This window comes from Nicotiana tabacum, chromosome 22 (genome assembly GCF_000715075.1).
Source record: "Nicotiana tabacum cultivar K326 chromosome 22, ASM71507v2, whole genome shotgun sequence".
Lineage (NCBI taxonomy): Eukaryota > Viridiplantae > Streptophyta > Magnoliopsida > Solanales > Solanaceae > Nicotiana > Nicotiana tabacum.
The window spans coordinates 152,911,730-152,929,853 of NC_134101.1; the positions used below are offsets into that span (position 1 = coordinate 152,911,730).

General features: G+C 37.0%; 1 protein-coding gene across 1 annotated transcript; it reads left to right on the forward strand.

Moving 5' to 3' along the window:
- LOC107798731 (fasciclin-like arabinogalactan protein 21) lies at positions 1-1,089 on the forward strand. Its single transcript, XM_016621762.1, has one exon. The coding sequence runs from the start codon at positions 1-3 to the stop codon at positions 1,087-1,089; it is 1,089 nt and encodes a 362-aa protein (XP_016477248.1).
- The last annotated feature ends 17,035 nt before the right edge of the window (positions 1,090-18,124 follow it).

Consider the following 18,124-nt stretch of genomic DNA (forward strand, 5'->3'; position numbering starts at 1 on the left):
ATGGCGTCCACTGCTAAGCTCTTCATCTTCCTCATCTCCATTTTCATCTGCATTTCACACACCACCGCCGCAAACCCTGTGTTCCGCCGTTCAACACCAGACTCTCGTCGTCACCTTCTCCTAACTCCATCACCATCTCAATCTCCATCTCCATTGGCCGTCATCCTCAATAATCTCGGTTTCCAAGACCTGGCCAACGCATCTCTTAACGCCAACATCTCCACCATTAATTTCCCACTTACCATTTTCGCCCCTACTGATTCCTCCCTCCTCACTTGCCCCTCTTGTTCCCTTCCCCTGCTTCTTCAAGAACACTCTGTTCTTGGTCTCTACTCTTTCCACTTCCTCCGTAACCTTGCATTTGGTACAAAGATTGAAACTTTAGCCCCAACTCGCTGTCTTACTATAACCCCCTCTCGTATTAACAACTCTTCGAGGTCTGTTTTTGTAAACGGGGTGGAAATTACCAAACCGGACTTATACAATAATGGGTTCATCATTGTTCATGGTATACAGGGGTATATCGCTCATCTTTCTCCAATTTCATGCAGAATTGAGAGCATGACTAGTTTGTCGTTCCCGTTTATTCCACCGCCCACGGAGGCGTTTGCTGCCACGCGCTTGATGTTAAAAGATGTTATGGCAAGTCTGCGTACTGGTGGTTATAGTATAGTGGCACTTGCTATGAGAGTTAAGTACCCTGAGTTAGCTGATTTGAAATCCATGACTATTTTTGCAATTGATGATTTGTCAATCTTTGATGGTGGGAATGGGCATGAGTATGTGGCAAATCTTGGGTTTCATATTGTGCCTAATAGGCTGTTAATGGCCTCTGAGTTGGTAAGATTGCCTCATGATACAGAGCTGCTGACAATGGATAGGGGGGAGAAATTGGTTGTGACTACTGAGGGTGGCAATGGTCCTTTGGTTCCAATGAGGATTAATTACGTTAAAATCAAGAATTTGGACCTTGTTTACAATAATAGGATTGTGGTTCATGGGCTTTCAACGCCATTCCCACGCATTCGTCCTCATCAAAATGATGGTACACAGGAATTTCAAGAGATGATGATGGGGACTGTGCAATAATGGGCACAAATGTCAAGAATTAAAGACTACTTTCTTGTAAGGCTCTGATTCTTACTACAAAATTAAGAATATTACTCTACTGTTCTTTGTAGCATACGTTAATTCTGAGGCTTGTAATGTGTAGAAAAGAGAGGAGGAAGCATATTATAGAGTTTTACTGGCTTTTTAGAGAAGTATAATGCAAATTTCTTCTTATGTTTTGTGACTAAGCCACACTGTATGAGTTTGAACGTACTGACTTTGGTCTATGATAGTCCATTTGAAGACCACATCTGTTAGTTCAACAGCACATAAGTGTTCATGTCAATCGTTTTTCCTTTTCTTAGGGAAAAGGTGTAATTATGAGGACAAAATTGCTTCTGCACTTAGCTGCACATTTTATAAAAGGAAAAAACCTAGCTGCACTCTGAGTGAGAAAGTAAGATTAGAGGAATTGACTGGATAGACTAGGATGTATAACTTTATACATTCAACAAACAGATTCAGTAGGATCTCCAAAATTCAATTTAGCTAAAATGCTTCTAGCCAACATCCATCATTTCCATCTGAGAAGACAGGGTTTCAGGATCATACTCCTCGTACACCTTGCAGAGAACCCAATCATCGAGCTGAAATTTTGAACAATTAGAAGAAACAAATTATCTATACTATATTAAAAACAAGAAGACCCTTAGCGAAATGTCGTTCGCCTTTTTTACCCTTTTAAAATAAATTTTACATTGGACAAAATAGTAATTTAAGTTATTATTCTAATATGTAAAAATAGTTATTTTATTATTTTCCTAATATGTAGAGTTTGAAATCAACTAAAACTTTTTTTATTAAAGCTTTCCTTGTTTAAATCACTATGTAAAATCTTAATTTTTAGGATATTAAAATCAACTAAGTAAATATCAAACGATTCGTTTGTATCATTTTTTTTTGTAACTACACATACAAATTAGGAAGGTAAATATCTCATGAATTTGACAGAATTTTAAAGTTCTATTGGATGTGCACTTTTGTTCCAACTTAAATATTTGGACTATTGTATATACATTAATTTATAAAAAATTGAGTCCCTCTGTACATGTACTTCTAGCACAAGTTAGAGTTGGTGGCATTGAGAAAATCACTGGTACTTGAGCATTCGTGTTCATGTTATTTTTCGTAAAATATTAACTCAATATTAATTATTTTTAAAATTTATATTATAACTTATCAATTTTTCCTAGAAATTATACGGCCAACCTATTTATTCCCAAATCTCGAAAAGATAAAAAGATTAATTTTTTTGATATTTGACAAATCACAACAAGACAATTTTTGAGGACCTATGCGGAATTTTTTGAGGACTTATGTGGAATTAATTTTTTTTATTGAGTTAGTTAAATGGAATCAATATTCATCATTTTTGGAACTTACATTTTTTTGTTAAAATTCTATTTAATAAATTAAACATATTTCTTAATAATATTTATGAGAATTTTTTAAGTATACATTAATCAATTTGGTACACGTGCAAAGTGCGTATCCTAAAACTAGTTAAATTAAACATTAACGCTAGAATAATTAACAAACAAAACTTACCCTCATATGACACAACATATATTGAGTAATTTAGTAAAGCAAATACTTAATAAATTTTCTGTTAAAATTTTTTTCAGTCTGAAATGAAAGTAAAAAGGATCTAACCATATACATTCTAATAGTATAATAAAATTTTATTAAAGAAGGTTATCTATAATTATTTTTTAAGGAATCTGATTGTATAAATATTTTTTACTCCGTTTTGAAGCCCATTTAAAAATGATGTCCAAACTTTGACCGTTAGAATTCGTAAAAATAGCATGGACTAGCAAGTTTTCGGACTAGTCATTCAAAAATAGCCAGCGTTTGCAAAGTCATTGAAAAATAGCCACTATTTTGCTGCAACACGGAAAGTTCCAGCATAATATACTGGAAATCGGTGTACATGTGTATGAACTTCCAGCATATTATGCTGGAACTCCATCACGCCGAAAGTTTCAGTATATAATTTGAACAGTGTTTTCGTTCAGATTTATCTTGACATGAAAAGTGACTAAATTTCGATTACTTTTGAAATTGTGGCTCTTTTTGAATGACCACTTATAAATCTGGCTATTTTTTATTTTCTCCCTTAGAATTCTCTAAGAGGATTGTGTATTGGAAAAAAACTGAATTTACATTGTAGGTGATGTGGCATGACACGTGGACTGGTCAAATGGTCAAAACACAATAAATAGCCAAGAGGCACGGGCGACAACAGATAAGGGAAAAAGAAAGCAACATAGGTGTGGACTGTTACTAAAATAGGTACGAGTCTCGTACCTATTCGAGTCATTTAAAGACCGAAGATCGGAAGAAGTTGAAGATACGAATCTGATGACGTAAAAGAGTCTAAATACAGCATTAAATATCAAATACGTTAGAATATTTGAATTAAATAGAAATGACTGTGTAACGTTTCTTTTAATGTCATTTATTGCTCATAATTGCCTCATTAAGACAAAGGCATTACATCTTCTCCTAGAATCAACTATAAAAGGAGAAGGACTCAATATCTGTAGAGACACGAAATACTATTGAGATCTTACTGAAATACAAAACTATTTACTGCTTTACCATCATTCTCAAAAACATTTTATTTTCGTCTCCTGATTATCAGTAACCCGAATTTCTTTTTAGCTTTGACGAAAGACTCAGATTTTTGGTTAAACAGGTTGATATTTGGCACTTACTCTTCCGATATTGTGATCACAATCAATTGAACAGCAATGCTGCCTCAGCTTATACTCAATCATACACCATGAAAATCAAATCCATCAAAATCAAGGTGACGTGGTTCCCTCCCCTCCAGATTCACCACGTCAATCTCGTGAAGGCACTCCTATTACTGAATCTTGTGCTGATCAACAAGAACAATCTGAACACTTTGAAGGAGGTACAAATGAAGCTTTACAAAAGCTAATTGATGCACAGGTCGACAAAGCTCTTCAGGCTCTAGTTAGTCGATTGCCTGCTGCACCACCCACACCAACTCCTAATAATAATACATTGGAGAATCCCCGTTCTGGTCTTGTTAATTCTGGAAATGGAGGAACCACCAGTGAACCACAGGAAGGGGGACCAGGTAATTCAAATAATTCCTATTTGCAAAATTTAGTACTAACCTTGCAGAAACAGATTAAGGAACAAAATGAGCGTATTGAGCAAATCCCTGGAGTTCCGCTTGTAATAAAAGGAGTAGACATGGACAAATACTCACAACAACCTTGGAAGCCAAGTGTTGCTCCCCTTCCAATTCCGAAAAAGTTCAAAATGCCTGACATCCCGAAATATGATGGTACTACAGACCCACGTGACCACGTGACTGCATTTACAACAGGCGTGAAAGGCAACGACTTGACCAAACAAGAAATTGAATCAGTACTGGTCAAGAAATTTGGAGAAACACTCACCAAGGGTGCATTAACCTGGTATTCTCTTTTATCTGAAAATTTTATAAATTCTTTTGCTGAGCTTGCAGATTCTTTTATTAAAGCACATTCGGGAGCACAAAAGGTTGAGAAAAGAATGGAAGATATTTTCAAAATCAAACAAGGGGATTCGGAGTTGCTTAGAGATTTTGTTGATAGATTCCAGCGTGAAAGAATAACTCTACCCCGTGTGCCTGACAACTGGGCTGCAATAGCCTTTGTGAGTAATTTAAATGACAAAAGTTCTGAAGCCACGAGACGACTCAAAGAAAGCCTTCGAGAATTTCCTGCAACCACGTGGAATGATGTTTACAGCCGATATAGTACGAAGCTGTGAATTGAAGAAGATACCGTACCTAAGTTTCATCATGAAGAAAAGGGTGGTTCCAGAAGATCAGAAACCGAAAAAAGATCAGGTAAAAATAGGTACGATCCATATATGGGACCTGCAGGAAAAGACCCACAGTCAAAACAAGATAGCCAGCAATATGATCAAAAATCGAGGAACAGGGACTCTGGTTCTTCTTCGAAATTCAAGAATGATCGGAACAGACAAGAGTCACGAGATGATGACAGAAGTTTAAAGGCACGATTCGGCGGATATAATTTTAATGTCTCCACCTCCGAGCTCGTGGCTGTTTTGAGAAGCATGGGAGATAAGGTACGGTGGCCAAAAGAGATGTGGTCAAATCCAAATAGACGCAATCCAGATCATTGGTGCGAATTCCACAATGATCACGGGCACAAAACTTCAGAATGTAGATTCTTGCAGAGTGAAGTGGATCATCTATTGAAGCAAGGGTACCTCACTGAGTTATTTAGTGAAAAAGGAAAACAAGCCTATATGAAAAATAGGCAAGAGCCACCAAAGCCTCCTTCACCCAAGAGAACAGTGAATGTGATAAGTGGGGGAGAAGATATTCACGGCATAACCTACACAGCCTCCAACAAGGTTTCTAAAGTAACAATTACACACGGGAAACGGGTGCGGCAAGTTTTAGAAAATGAAAGTATTTCGTTCGATGATGCAGATACCGAAGGAGCGATAACTCCACATAATGACGCTCTGGTAATATCTTTACTTGTACATAATACTAATATAAGACGAGTTTTGATTGATCCAGGGAGTTCCGTAAATATTATACTACTAAGGGTATTACGTGAAATGCAAGCTGAAGATAAAGTGATACCCAAGGTGCACACCTTGTCAGGCTTCGACAATTCAAGCGTGGTAACAAAAGGAGAGGTAATTCTAACAACTTTTGCTACATGTGTTGTTAAAGAAACTAAATTTCAGGTAGTTGATATGGAAATGGCCTACAATATGATCATGGGAAGACCATGGATACATGATATGGATGTTGTCCCATCAACTCTACATCAAGTTATTAAATTCCTATCACCATGGGGAATTTGCCAAATTCGTGGGGATCAGCAGACAGCTAGAAGTATCAATGTTGTAACAGGAACGAGCACCATAAATAAAGAAAAATAGCAATTACAGGAAGCAGTTGAAGGTGTAAAAGATCAAACTTCAGCTGAACAAGAAAAGACAGATTTGGACTCGAGGCCTGATACAATTCAAGAACCTGAAGAAAATGAAAGCATCAAAACAACAATTCAAGAGCTCGAGGCAGTGATATTATTTGAGCAATGGCCTGAACGGAAGGTTTATGTCGGAGCCAATTTAAGCTCAGACATGCGAGGTATGATAATTGAATTTTTAAAAGCTAACGTAGACTGCTTTGCTTGGTCCCACGCTGATATGACAGGGATACCACCGGATGTGATGACTCACAAACTCAATGAGGACCCCTATTTCACACCAATAAAGCAAAAGAAAAGAAAGCAAGGTGCTTTCAAGAACCAGATGATTCAGGATGAGGTCCAAAAATTATTAAAAATCGGGTCGATCCGCGAGGTAAAGTATCCTAATTGGTTAGCTAACACGGTGGTCGTACCCAAGAAAAATGGTAAGTGGCGTGTTTGTGTGGATTATACCGATCTAAACAAAGCCTGTCCAAAAGATTCTTTTCCTTTACCGCATATAGACCAACTAATTGATGCAACCGCAGGTCATGAACTTTTAAGCTTTTTAGATGCATATTCGGGATATAATCAAATTAAAATGGATCCTAGTGATGAAGAAAAAACTTCTTTCATCACAGACATGGGGACTTACTGTTATAAAGTAATGCCCTTTGGTCTCAAAAATGCTGGGGCAACCTATCAAAGATTGGTCTCCAAAATGTTCCAAGAACATTTAGGGAAGACAATGGAGGTATATATAGACGATATGCTCGTCAAAACCCAGCAGTCTCATAATCATATTTCTCAACTATCTGTTACATTTGATATTTTGCGAAAATTTAATATGAAACTCAACCCAGAAAAATGTGCATTTGGAGTTGCATCAGGTAAGTTTTTGGGTTTTCTTGTTTCTAACCGTGGTATTGAGGTAAATCCTTCTTAGATCAAAGCAATAAAAGAAATCCCTGATATCCTTACTAATAAAAAGGAAGTCTAAAGATTAACGGGAAGAATTGCAGCTTTGGGGAGATTTATTTCCAAATCCTTAGAAAAGTGTTTTAAGTTTTTCTCTGCACTCAAAAAGCAAGATCATTTTGAATGGAATGAAGATTGTCAACAAGCCCTTAGAAATTTAAAAGCTTATTTGTCAAAACCACCGTAATTGGCAAAACCAAAGGTGGGGGAAAAGCTTCTCATCTATCTGGCTGTATCTGAAGTTGCAGTAAGTGTTGTTTTAGTCCGAGAGGACCAAGGTAAACAATCTCCTATTTATTATGTAAATAAGTCCTTATTAGATGCTGAGACACAATACCCACAGCTAGAAAAGTTAGCATTAGCTTTGATCATGACATCTAGAAAATTAAGACCTTATTTTCAATGTCATCCCATTATTGTAGTTACTGCTTTTCCGCTTTGAAATATTTTGCATAAACACGAACTTTCAGGAAGATTAGCAAAATGGGCTATAGAACTAAGTGAATACGAAATCATTTATAAACCCAGGACCGCTATAAAATCTCAAGTACTAGCTGATTTCGTGGCTGATTTTAGTCAGGGGATGCATTTAGAAGCAGAAAAAGAATTACAAGTTTTTAATGGTGCAAACCCGGGGACTTGGGTTTTATTCACTGATGGTTCATCTAATGTAAAAGGGGCAGGCCTAGGGATAGTCCTCGTACCACCTACGGGTGAGACTATTAGACAGGCTATAAAATGTCACTCTATAACTAACAATGAAGCAGAGTATGAGGCTGTAATTGCAGGTCTAGAATTGGCACGAGAACTCGGCATAACACAGATTATAATCAAGAGTGATTCTCAACTCGTGGTCAATCAAATGCTGGGGACTTATACAGCCAGGGAGACGCGAATGCAAGAATACCTCGCAAAGGTACGAGAGTTAATAAAGCAATTCCAAACTTGGAAAAAAGTGCAGATCCCAAGAGATGAGAATGTAGAGGCAGATGCTTTAGCTAATCTCGCATCTGCAGCAGACGTAGCAAACGATACAAATGCTTCAGTTATACATTTATTTCATTCCGTTCTCGAACCTGATAAAAACGAGGTAAATTTTAATCATTTAACATGGGATTGGAGAAACAAAATTGTTGCCTTTTTACAGCACGGTACCGTGCCTAATGACAAAGGAAAGGCTCACGCGCTTCGCAAAAAAGCTGCTCGATATTGTTTATATCAAGGAAATCTTTATCGAAAGATGTTCGGTGGACCATTAGCAAGGTGTCTCAGACCCTATCAAACAGAATATGTGATGAGAGAAGTGCACGTAGGACATTGTGAAAATCACGCAGGGGGGAGGTCACTAGTAAGAACATTAATTCGCGCAGGATATTATTGGCCTAAGATGGAAGAAGAGGCAAACATTTTCGTGTTCAAATGTGATAAATGTCAAAGATATGGCAATAATATGCACATACCAGCTGAGTTACTACACCCTGTTATAGCCCCGTGGCCCTTTAAGAAATGAGGAATGGATATCGTAGGTCCACTTCCACAAGCAAAAGGTCAGGTAAAGTTTCTACTTGTACTCACAAATTATTTCACTAAATGGGTAGAAGTAGGAGCATTTAAACAGGTACGAGAGAAGGAAGTTAAAGACTTCATATGGCGAAATATAATATGCCGCTTTGGAGCACCAAAGGAGATCGTGTGTGACAATGGACCACAATTCATAGGAGCTCAAATCACAGAATTTCTTTGAAGTTGGCAGATTAAAAGGATAACGTCTACGCCATACCATCCAGTGGGTAATGGACAAGCGGAATCCACTAACAAAGTCATTATCAACAACTTGAAGAAGAGGTTACAGGATTCAAAAGGTAATTGGCCCGAGGTGTTACCTGGAGTATTATGGGCTTATCGTACAACGACAAAAACAAGCACTGGAGAAACACCATTTTCAATGGTTTATGGTGCGGAAGCCTTAATTCCAGTTGAAATAGGTGAACCAAGCACACGGTACGATCGGGCAACGGAGGAATCTAATGATGAAGAGATGCGGGTCAACCTTGATTTGCTTGAAGGAAGAAAAGAAGCTGCATTGATAAGAATGATAGCACAAAAGCAAGTAATTGAACGATATTACAATAGGAAAGCACGCCTCAGATTTTTCAAAATTGGGGACTTCGTGCTTAAAAAGGTGTTCCAATCTGCAAAGGCTGCTAATTCAGGAAAGCTAAGTCCAACGTGGGAAGGACCATACAAAGTTCGTGACATTGCGGGAAAAGGAGCATACGAGTTGGAGACAATGGACGACAAAGTTTTACCCTCACATTGGAATGCCGTCCATTTAAAGAGATATTACTTCTGAGAAAGTACCCACGGTCAGGTATCACCATGTTAAAATTTCTCTCTTGAATTATTAATGTTTTACTAACGATTTTAGATGCTAGGCAAAAACCCTAACTCGTGCCAAATGATGAGTCACAACCTGCAAGGCAAAATGGAGTATTCTTAATTTCCCAGCCCAGGGTTACAATTAATCTGATGGAAATACACACGAGTTAGGCAGTCTTCATCTATAATCGCACCTCCGAGTCCCGTATCTTATTTTTCTGTTTCAGGAAAGGGCCAAAGTAAAAGAAATAAACAAGTGCTCGAGGCTTCATACTTCACCGCTCAAACACTTGGGGGACTACATATTATACACAGATATGTGTAGAAAAACAGATACGAATATCGAACAAAAGTCGGCCACAAAGAGACAAGTGTTGAGAAAAAGTTACGAAGTCTTCAGCATTCATGAGAACAACAGAGTCATCTCTCAAACTCATAAACAAAGTCACCTCTCAAACCCTTCTTAATATATAAAGATAGGGTCATGACTATGTACTGAAATAGGTTATGAAGAAAAACCTTGTTTATTCTATGTTATGTACAAATCTGTTACAAGAAAAACAGTTACGAGAAAGTTGTAGATGTATTGTAATACATGTAATAGTCAAACACTTGTTAAAGTTCATGAATAAAAACTTGCCAAAGTTGTTTCATACAAAACATGTGTATTCCTATTTCTTTCATCGTATTATAACACCATTATGAAGTTGAGACGTCTTCTTCATTAAGTGTTGATAAAATGAAAGGGCCCTCTTTTATAAGCCTCATGTTGATAATCCATGAGAAGAATCATAAAGCATTTTAAAAGGATAAAAATGCTAAGCTATTCTATAAGTCCTAGATAAATAGGCAAGAATAAATATACAGAAGTACCGATAAAACTTTTTAATATAAAAGACTAAGTACAAACTTAGTCAGCAAAATATTTGTTTTTTACAAATGCCCCATTATGATAACTGGGGACTTCGTCAAAATATCCCTTAAAGTTGCCAAGGGATAACACCACCAATTAATAAAAACAAAAACAAAAACAACAGTAAAGTTTGAAATACATTCAACTAGTCACTGAAGGGGTTGGAACATCAGAAGTTGCAATTTCATTTTCAGGGGCAATCACAAGCACGGTAACAACTTCTGAGGGAGCAGTAATAGGAGCAATTTCAATTGGGCTTGGAATGTTAAAATCACCGAGGGAAGCAAGAGTCACGGGAGCTTCAGCTTCCATGGACTGTGTCATAGAAGTTTCAGCCTCGGGAGTCGGAATTGCAACTCCAATTGCCGCAGTAGCCACTTCTTCATTTAAAAGCTCTTCCATTCCAGGAGCGTCAAGTGCAGGAGAAGGAGTATCAACAGGTTGTTGACTTTTCTCGATAGTGTCTAAGACTTTGGCTAATTCAGATTGCAAATCAAAGCTTTCCTGAGCAGCTTCCATCAAAGCATCACAGCCAGATTTCAGGAAAGCCCAACTTACCTCTATGTTGAAGTTCTCCTCTAGAAGTCCATATTCCCTTTCCCACATAGCAAGATCGTTCTTCAATATTTGGTGTTCAGCTAAATGGGAATCAAGGGAAGCTTCAAGGGAGGCATGAGAACTCTTCAAAGCTCGAATCTCGTCAGAGGAGGTCTGTAAGTCAGCTTGAGCTTGAGTCAAGCTTTGCACTAATTCTCCTGCATACTCTTCTTTCTTGGCTAAAAGTGCCTTAAGCTCCCTGACTTCTTCACTAGCCTTTGATAATTGTTCTTACAATGAGCACTCCAAAAGCTCTTTATCTCTTTTAAATTGGCTTGAAGAAGCCTTGGCAGTTGCTAGTTCAGAAGTCAAACCACGTTTTTGCTGCTATAGGAGATTTTTACTTTCTTGCAACTCCTCTATGGTCCCCTGAGCATTCTCAAACTGTTCTTTCCAATTAGCTGCTTCAAGCTGGGCTCCCCTGGCTATTTGCTCGGCCTCATGGATAGATTTTTCAGACTCACGGGTTTTTTTTTCCAGAAGGGAAATTCTTCCCATCAATTCTGTACCAATGAGGTTAGCCTACAGAGACAACTCATAGAAATGAGGATTTGTAGATTAAAAACAAAAAACTTGTTGGTAAAGGAAAAATACCTTCAAAGTAGAATGAACTATGTCATTCATCAGAGTCAGACAACTGTGGCTCTCCATCATCTTCTTCTCAATATCTCCGATTAGAGGCTCAAGCCAAACATCAGCTCTACCAGTCTTTCTCAAAAGGCTATGGTTAGCAGGAACTTCAAGAGTAACACTTATCATAGCCATGGTTCCACTGCTAGAACCCGCCTCTGTATGCTGAACAAAGGGAGGAGGAGCAATGGAAGGAGTAGTAGTAGAAAAGGTAAACACAGCAGCAGGAGTCATAGGAGTCAAAGTAGGGATGGAAGGAGAAGATGTAGAAACCAACACAGGAACGGAAGCAGGTGCAGTTGAAACTGGCAAAGGAACGGAAGCCCTCAAAGCTGGTAAAGAAATACTATCGGTTGGCAAAGGAATGAAGGAAAAAGGAACGAATGAGGAGAGAGGAACTTCATCAAAAACAGGGCCGAGCTCGCCACTCTCAAAACCACTATCAAAAAGACGCTGAGTTGATTCATTAGTATCTCTTGGCATGGTGTCCTCGTCAGAATGAATCAAAACAGGCTCGGTGGATGAGGTTTGAGCAGGGGTATCTTCAATTTGATCACTATTAATGACTCGTCTCCTAACTCTTGGCCTGACAATTAAAGAGGTATCTTCCTCTTCCTCATTCTCAGAACTTTCTCCTATAGCTTTCCTTTTGGGAAGCGAAGCTCGAGCCTTGTTCAAATCAAGTGCAGCATTAGCAGACATGCGAATGACCATAGCTACATCAGCTGCCATTCCTCTAACACCAAATCCTGATTAAAAGAAGGATACATAATCAACATTGAGAAAAAGTTGCTTAACATGTAAAAAGATAAAAACGTGTAAAAAGGGACATACCATGTGTTTTCACCTTCCAACCATGTAAAGAAGAAATTGATTTCCAAGTTCTTTGATCCTTAGGAGCAATCTTCAAAATTGAATCTACCCAACCACGGAAGTCAGGAATAAGTTCCACATCTCCCATGGTTGCTACAAAAAATCAAAAAGAGACGAAGTTAGAAAAAGAATCGGAATTCTCAAAAATAGGTGCGGTAAATAAAAGGAAACTTACGTGCAAAATTCCACTTCTCAGGGAAGGGAATATTTGTTTCACCAAGCAAGTCCACCGTACGTACAGCAACGTAACAGGTATACCATCCACGATCTCTGTCATCTTCAGGGCTTACCAAAATCTTTTTGCTTCTTGCAGTTAAGGTAAAAATCCTATAACGCATTAAATTGGGATGGTATAAATGAATAAGGTGAGAAAAGGTGAAGTTGACATTGGCTTTGGCAGATAAGTATCTCAGACAAGCCACTGCTCTCTACACTAGGGGACCGACTTGGGCCAAACAGATTTTAAAGAAACGGCAAAGTCAATAATGACTGGGTCAACCGGAGGATTAAAACCCAAAGTAAAGGGGTAAGTATAAACAAAAGAGTAACCACTTCTAAAGGAAGAAATTCTTTGATTTGGGGAAGAAATTGACATTCGAAAACTATTGCTCCAGTTACAATCCCTTCTGATGGTAGGAATTGTAAGCTCGGTCACTAATGAAGGATAAGTGTCAGCTTTTTCTAAATTTACAATTTGCTTTTGAAGAGACGTTCTATCACTCCCAAAAGACAAATCACTGGGAACAATTTCATCGACTAAAGGTTCTTGAGAAGAATCAAGGATTTTTTTACCTTTAGAAGAAGGGGTCTTCGGAATAGAACTCCCGATACTAGAAGAAGAAGAAGCAGGACCAGATAAACCACCATGAGCGGACCCTAGGCCCAAGTTCCGAAGCCTACCTCCTCTGCCTCTCCTATGTCTTACGGGGGCATTGGGGAAGTGATCGAGAAATGGAACTTTTCTAGGGTTAGGGTTTGGAGATGACATTGTTGAAGAAGGATGTACTAACGGGGAGAGAAAATACAAGTAAGTAAGAAATTGCTTGTTGAAGATCTATGAAGAAGAAGGTAAACGAAAGAGGGTTAAAAATGCTTATAATGACAACCGTCAAACTTAGAAGTGCAATGATGAAAAGCCTATAATAAAGACAACTATCATTTCGTGAATAGTGTGAACGAAGAAGTCTCGAAAAAAGGGTGTAGAATTGCAGAACCAATCAGAAAGTGACACGTATGTAAAGTATTAAATAGAAGGGACAATTGAAGCGTCAGTATTGTCATAATATTAATTACGGCAAAAATTCCCTTTTTATGAAGATCCACTTCCCAATTATTTAATTGATAAATAAATAAAAAGTGGGGGGACTATCTGTATTGGAAAAAAACTGAATTTACATTGTAGGTGACGTGACATGACACGTGGACTGGTCAAATGGTCAAAACACAATAAATAGCCAAGAGACACGGGCGACAACAGATAAAGGAAAAAGAAAGCAACATAGGTGTAGACCGTTACTAAAATAGGTACGAGTCTCGTACCTATTCGAGTCATTTAAAGACCGAAGATCGGAAGAAGTTGAAGATACGAATCTGATGACGTAAAAGAGTCTAAATACAGCATTAAATATCAAATACGTTAGAATATTTGAATTAAATAGAAATGATTGTGTAACGTTTCTTTTAATGTCATTTATTGCTCATAATTGCCTCATTAAGACAAAGACATTACATCTTCTCCTAGAATCAACAAGGAGAAGGACTCAACATCTGTAGAGACACGAAATACTATTGAGATCTTACTGAAATACAAAACTATTTACTGCTTTACCATCATTCTCAAAAACATTTTATTTTCGTCTCCTGATTATCAGTAACCCGAATTTCTTTTTAGCTTTGACGAAAGACTCAGATTTTTGGTTAAACAGGTTGATATTTGGCACTTACTCTTCCGATATTGTGATCACAATCAATTGAACAGCAATGCTGCCTCAGCTTATACTCAATCATACACCACTGAGTTTTGCACCCATGGTTCGGTTTACCTTCAAAGAACAAAAGCTTCTGCTTCATCCCAACAGCCCCGTCTGGACCAAGTATATTGTCATTTATACATTTCAATAATTTCCAGTAGCCATTCCTGGCTCGACGATCAGGACAAGGCATTATTCCGTATAACCGACGCCTCGGTGTCAATACGTAGCATTCCTTCATTCCGCCACCATTTATTTCTTCTGCAAATATAAAAAACAACTCACTCAATCAGGGTGAAGCTCCCAAATTAGGTAAACGAGAGTAGTTAAGTAGAGTTGGAAGAAAGGTTTCTCTATATATAGAGCAAAAGAGTAATTCCTATACTTTTCTCTTCCCATTAATTAATTTACGTGGTGCTTGAGTGCAGAACAATACTTATTCCGGAAATCATAAACTTTTTCTTTGATTTTGAGCATTATAACATACTAATCCCCTCTTATCACATTTTATGTGAATGTGTTATTGTTTGGAGAATCAAGTAGTTTTTTCGTTGACTAGATTTTATCAAACTCTGTTTTTTTATATATTTTCAGTTACTAATTATGTTTGACTTATCGTACTTTAATCTAGTTTTCAAATACATAAATTTTATTTAAAAGACTTAAAAATTATATGCTCGAATTCACACAAAATATTAGGTACTTCAGTTTGACCCTCAACGCCAAATCCAGCACATAATTGGAACTATATATATTCTCGTTAATAGTCTTAGAAGATTAAAGAACAGAAAATTTGGCATTGAGTTAGATGGAAGTTGTAGTACCTGGAAAGAAATCTTGAGGACTAAAATCATTGATATTTGCAAAGATCAATCTGTCTATTGACAGCGGCTGGTTCTTGAATTTGTTGTTCAGTTGTTGAATAAGGAACCTGTCCATATCAATTAGTACTATTTGTCAAAACCCCCGCCGCTAAACTAGCCTAACTGAGAAAGTAGACCCAGGCAAAAGATTTAGGGTTTAATCCAAAAACAAAAAAAAACCTTAGTAGCTTGCAAATTTTAACCACAGTTTCGGAAAGTAACCTCTTTAAGAGATGGAAGAACTAAAGAAATTAAAGTCGAAAGTCGAAAGTCGAAAATAAGAACACTATAGTAGAGGACGAGTTACTCCTATTATGTATAAACTAAAATGTATACTGTATACTTCTATTATTTGAGTTGGCTATTGGATTCTCATGAATTTAGCAGGATACCTAAGCCGTGTCTGATTTGGTTTATTGTCTTATAGTCTTAAATTTCCCGTGTTAGTCATTATTGTTATTTTGAGTACAACATACAATTAATGACTTATAATTTATTCTTAGGTCTATTATTTTACTATAAAATATTTAAATAATCGCAGAAATAGATTCAGGGCAATTAGCATTAATTTATCCTCAAGGTGTTCCAATTTTTTTTGTCAAAAAGCTTCATAATAATCGTCATATTCATATTTCAATTTCATACCTTTAATAACTACTTAAAAATTTTATGTGAGAACAAATGTCATTTTTATCTAAAAACAAAGATCCTAAGAAGATCTTGACTATGCTGATAAATGTATGCAGGAATTTTTGTAGACCGGGAGTAATAAATACTCAATTAGAGCTCTAGTGGCCTGGAGTACAGTATGTATACCTGAAGCAGCAGGAGGATGAAATATATTGGATTTCTTTACCGGGAACAAAGCTACAATTTGCAAGCTATTATGGGCAGCGGGTAAAAAGAATGACAAACTTTGAGTGCAATGGATCTATAACATATACATAAAGGACAGGGAGCTGAACAACATGCCAACTCCAAGTTAAGCTAGCTGGTTAGTTAGGAAGATATTTGAAGCAAGAAAGTGGATGACCCAATCTGGTAATTTTCTGGATTGCCTTGAATCATTTGAAGATAGAGAGAAGTTTAGTATCAAGAAGGCCCATCAATCTTTTACACCTCCATTTTCAAAAGTCTCATGGAAAAGCTTAGTCCTAGTGAAAGGAATAATTCCTAGGCATCAATTTATTCTATGACTGACAGTTCATAAGAAGTTATCAACAGCGGACAGGCTTTAGAAATGGAAAATTCAGATTGTGCAAGACTGTATCCTATGTAACACAACTGTAGTAGAGACATTGGAGCACCTTTTCTTTTGTTGTGACTATTCAAAGTCTATATGGTGCTCATTGCTACACAGGCTAGGGGAGAGAATACCAATCAGAGAATGGGATGAGAAGGTCATATGGGCATGCAAGAGAACCAATAACTCTAGAGCAAGAGCAGACATCATTGGCTTCTTATTTGCAGCAAGTATCCATCATATATGAGCTTAGAGGATGCAAGAAGATTCAGAAACCAAAGATGAGAAAGCAGGTAGCTGATCAAGGAAATTATACTTCAACTACATATCTATGGTCAGAAGGATGGCAAATGGCAAATGGCAACAGCAACTGAATTGCTTGAATAGTTACCCAGTATAGTTTTGAAAAGTGTTAAATTTGTAATCACTAGATAGTTTCACTACTTAAAGTAGTTAGCTGTATAAGGAACAATTAGAATAGTTACAAAGGTTGCTGAGATCTGACTCATGAGTCTAGTGAGTCACTTATACATATTAATATACTTGGTTAAATAATTTTTTTAAGTTTAACAAAAAAAAGAAGAACATCCTTTTGCGTATTTAGTCAAATTTTGACCAAAATAACTTTTGCAAAATAACCTTCATAATGATTGATTAATTCATGTGTACTGCCTGTTATTACTCAAGGTTATCACTAGTACCTCTTGTGAGACAAATTAAAGTCATGTTTCTTGGCGATAAACCAGCAGCGTAAATGGTTAAAGAAAATAGTTATCCATCCATATTGTTCATCAAAAAATGGGTTGGATAATGAACCATTTAAAAACGGGTCGACTATGGATAAAGAATCATATTATCCACTTAGAAAATAGTTAACCAAATGGATGATTAATGTATTTAACTTTTACATTTGTAAAACCTCAAATTGAAGTTCCTCAAGTTTGGAAGAACATAATTCTCTCATAAGTGAAGCCATGAATAATATGGATATCCATATTATCCGACGGATAAACCCATTTTTATCCGTCTCAAATACGGATCGGGTCGGATAACTTATCCGTTTTTTAAATTATCCATTCCAACTCACTTATATCCGACCCGACCTTGCCCGTTTGCCGCCCCTATCGTAAATCAACTTAAACTCTGTCGCCTAACTAGTTACTATTTGCGAGGGATATCTTGAGACTAGATTCGTTTTTCTTTTTTCCTTTAAATCAATCAAATGTTTGTAAATGTATATTACAGACAAGGCGAATCCAATTGCAAAAGGGGGCAAATGTTGACCAGTTTACTCGCGCATAAGTTAATTTTAAAATCTATCACTCCCTCATTTTACTATTCCAATGCACATCAAAGTTTGCAATTCCCATATTCTTGGTAATACATTCATGAAAATTGTGATACACGTGGTTAATTTATTCCCATGCAATTTATGCGATTACAGTAGATAAATAAAAGAATGATAAATGATCAACTATAATCGATTAAACAAAATTTAGTTGAACTCGTTCCACTTTATTATACGTACTTTTTCTAATACATACAGTGTATGGGTCAAAATCTGATCAAAAGAAGTCTACTTA

Coding starts and splice junctions, on each gene's coding strand:
- LOC107798731 (XM_016621762.1), top strand. CDS start 1: ATGGCGTCCACTGCTAAGCTCTTCATCTTCCTCATCTCCATTTTCATC.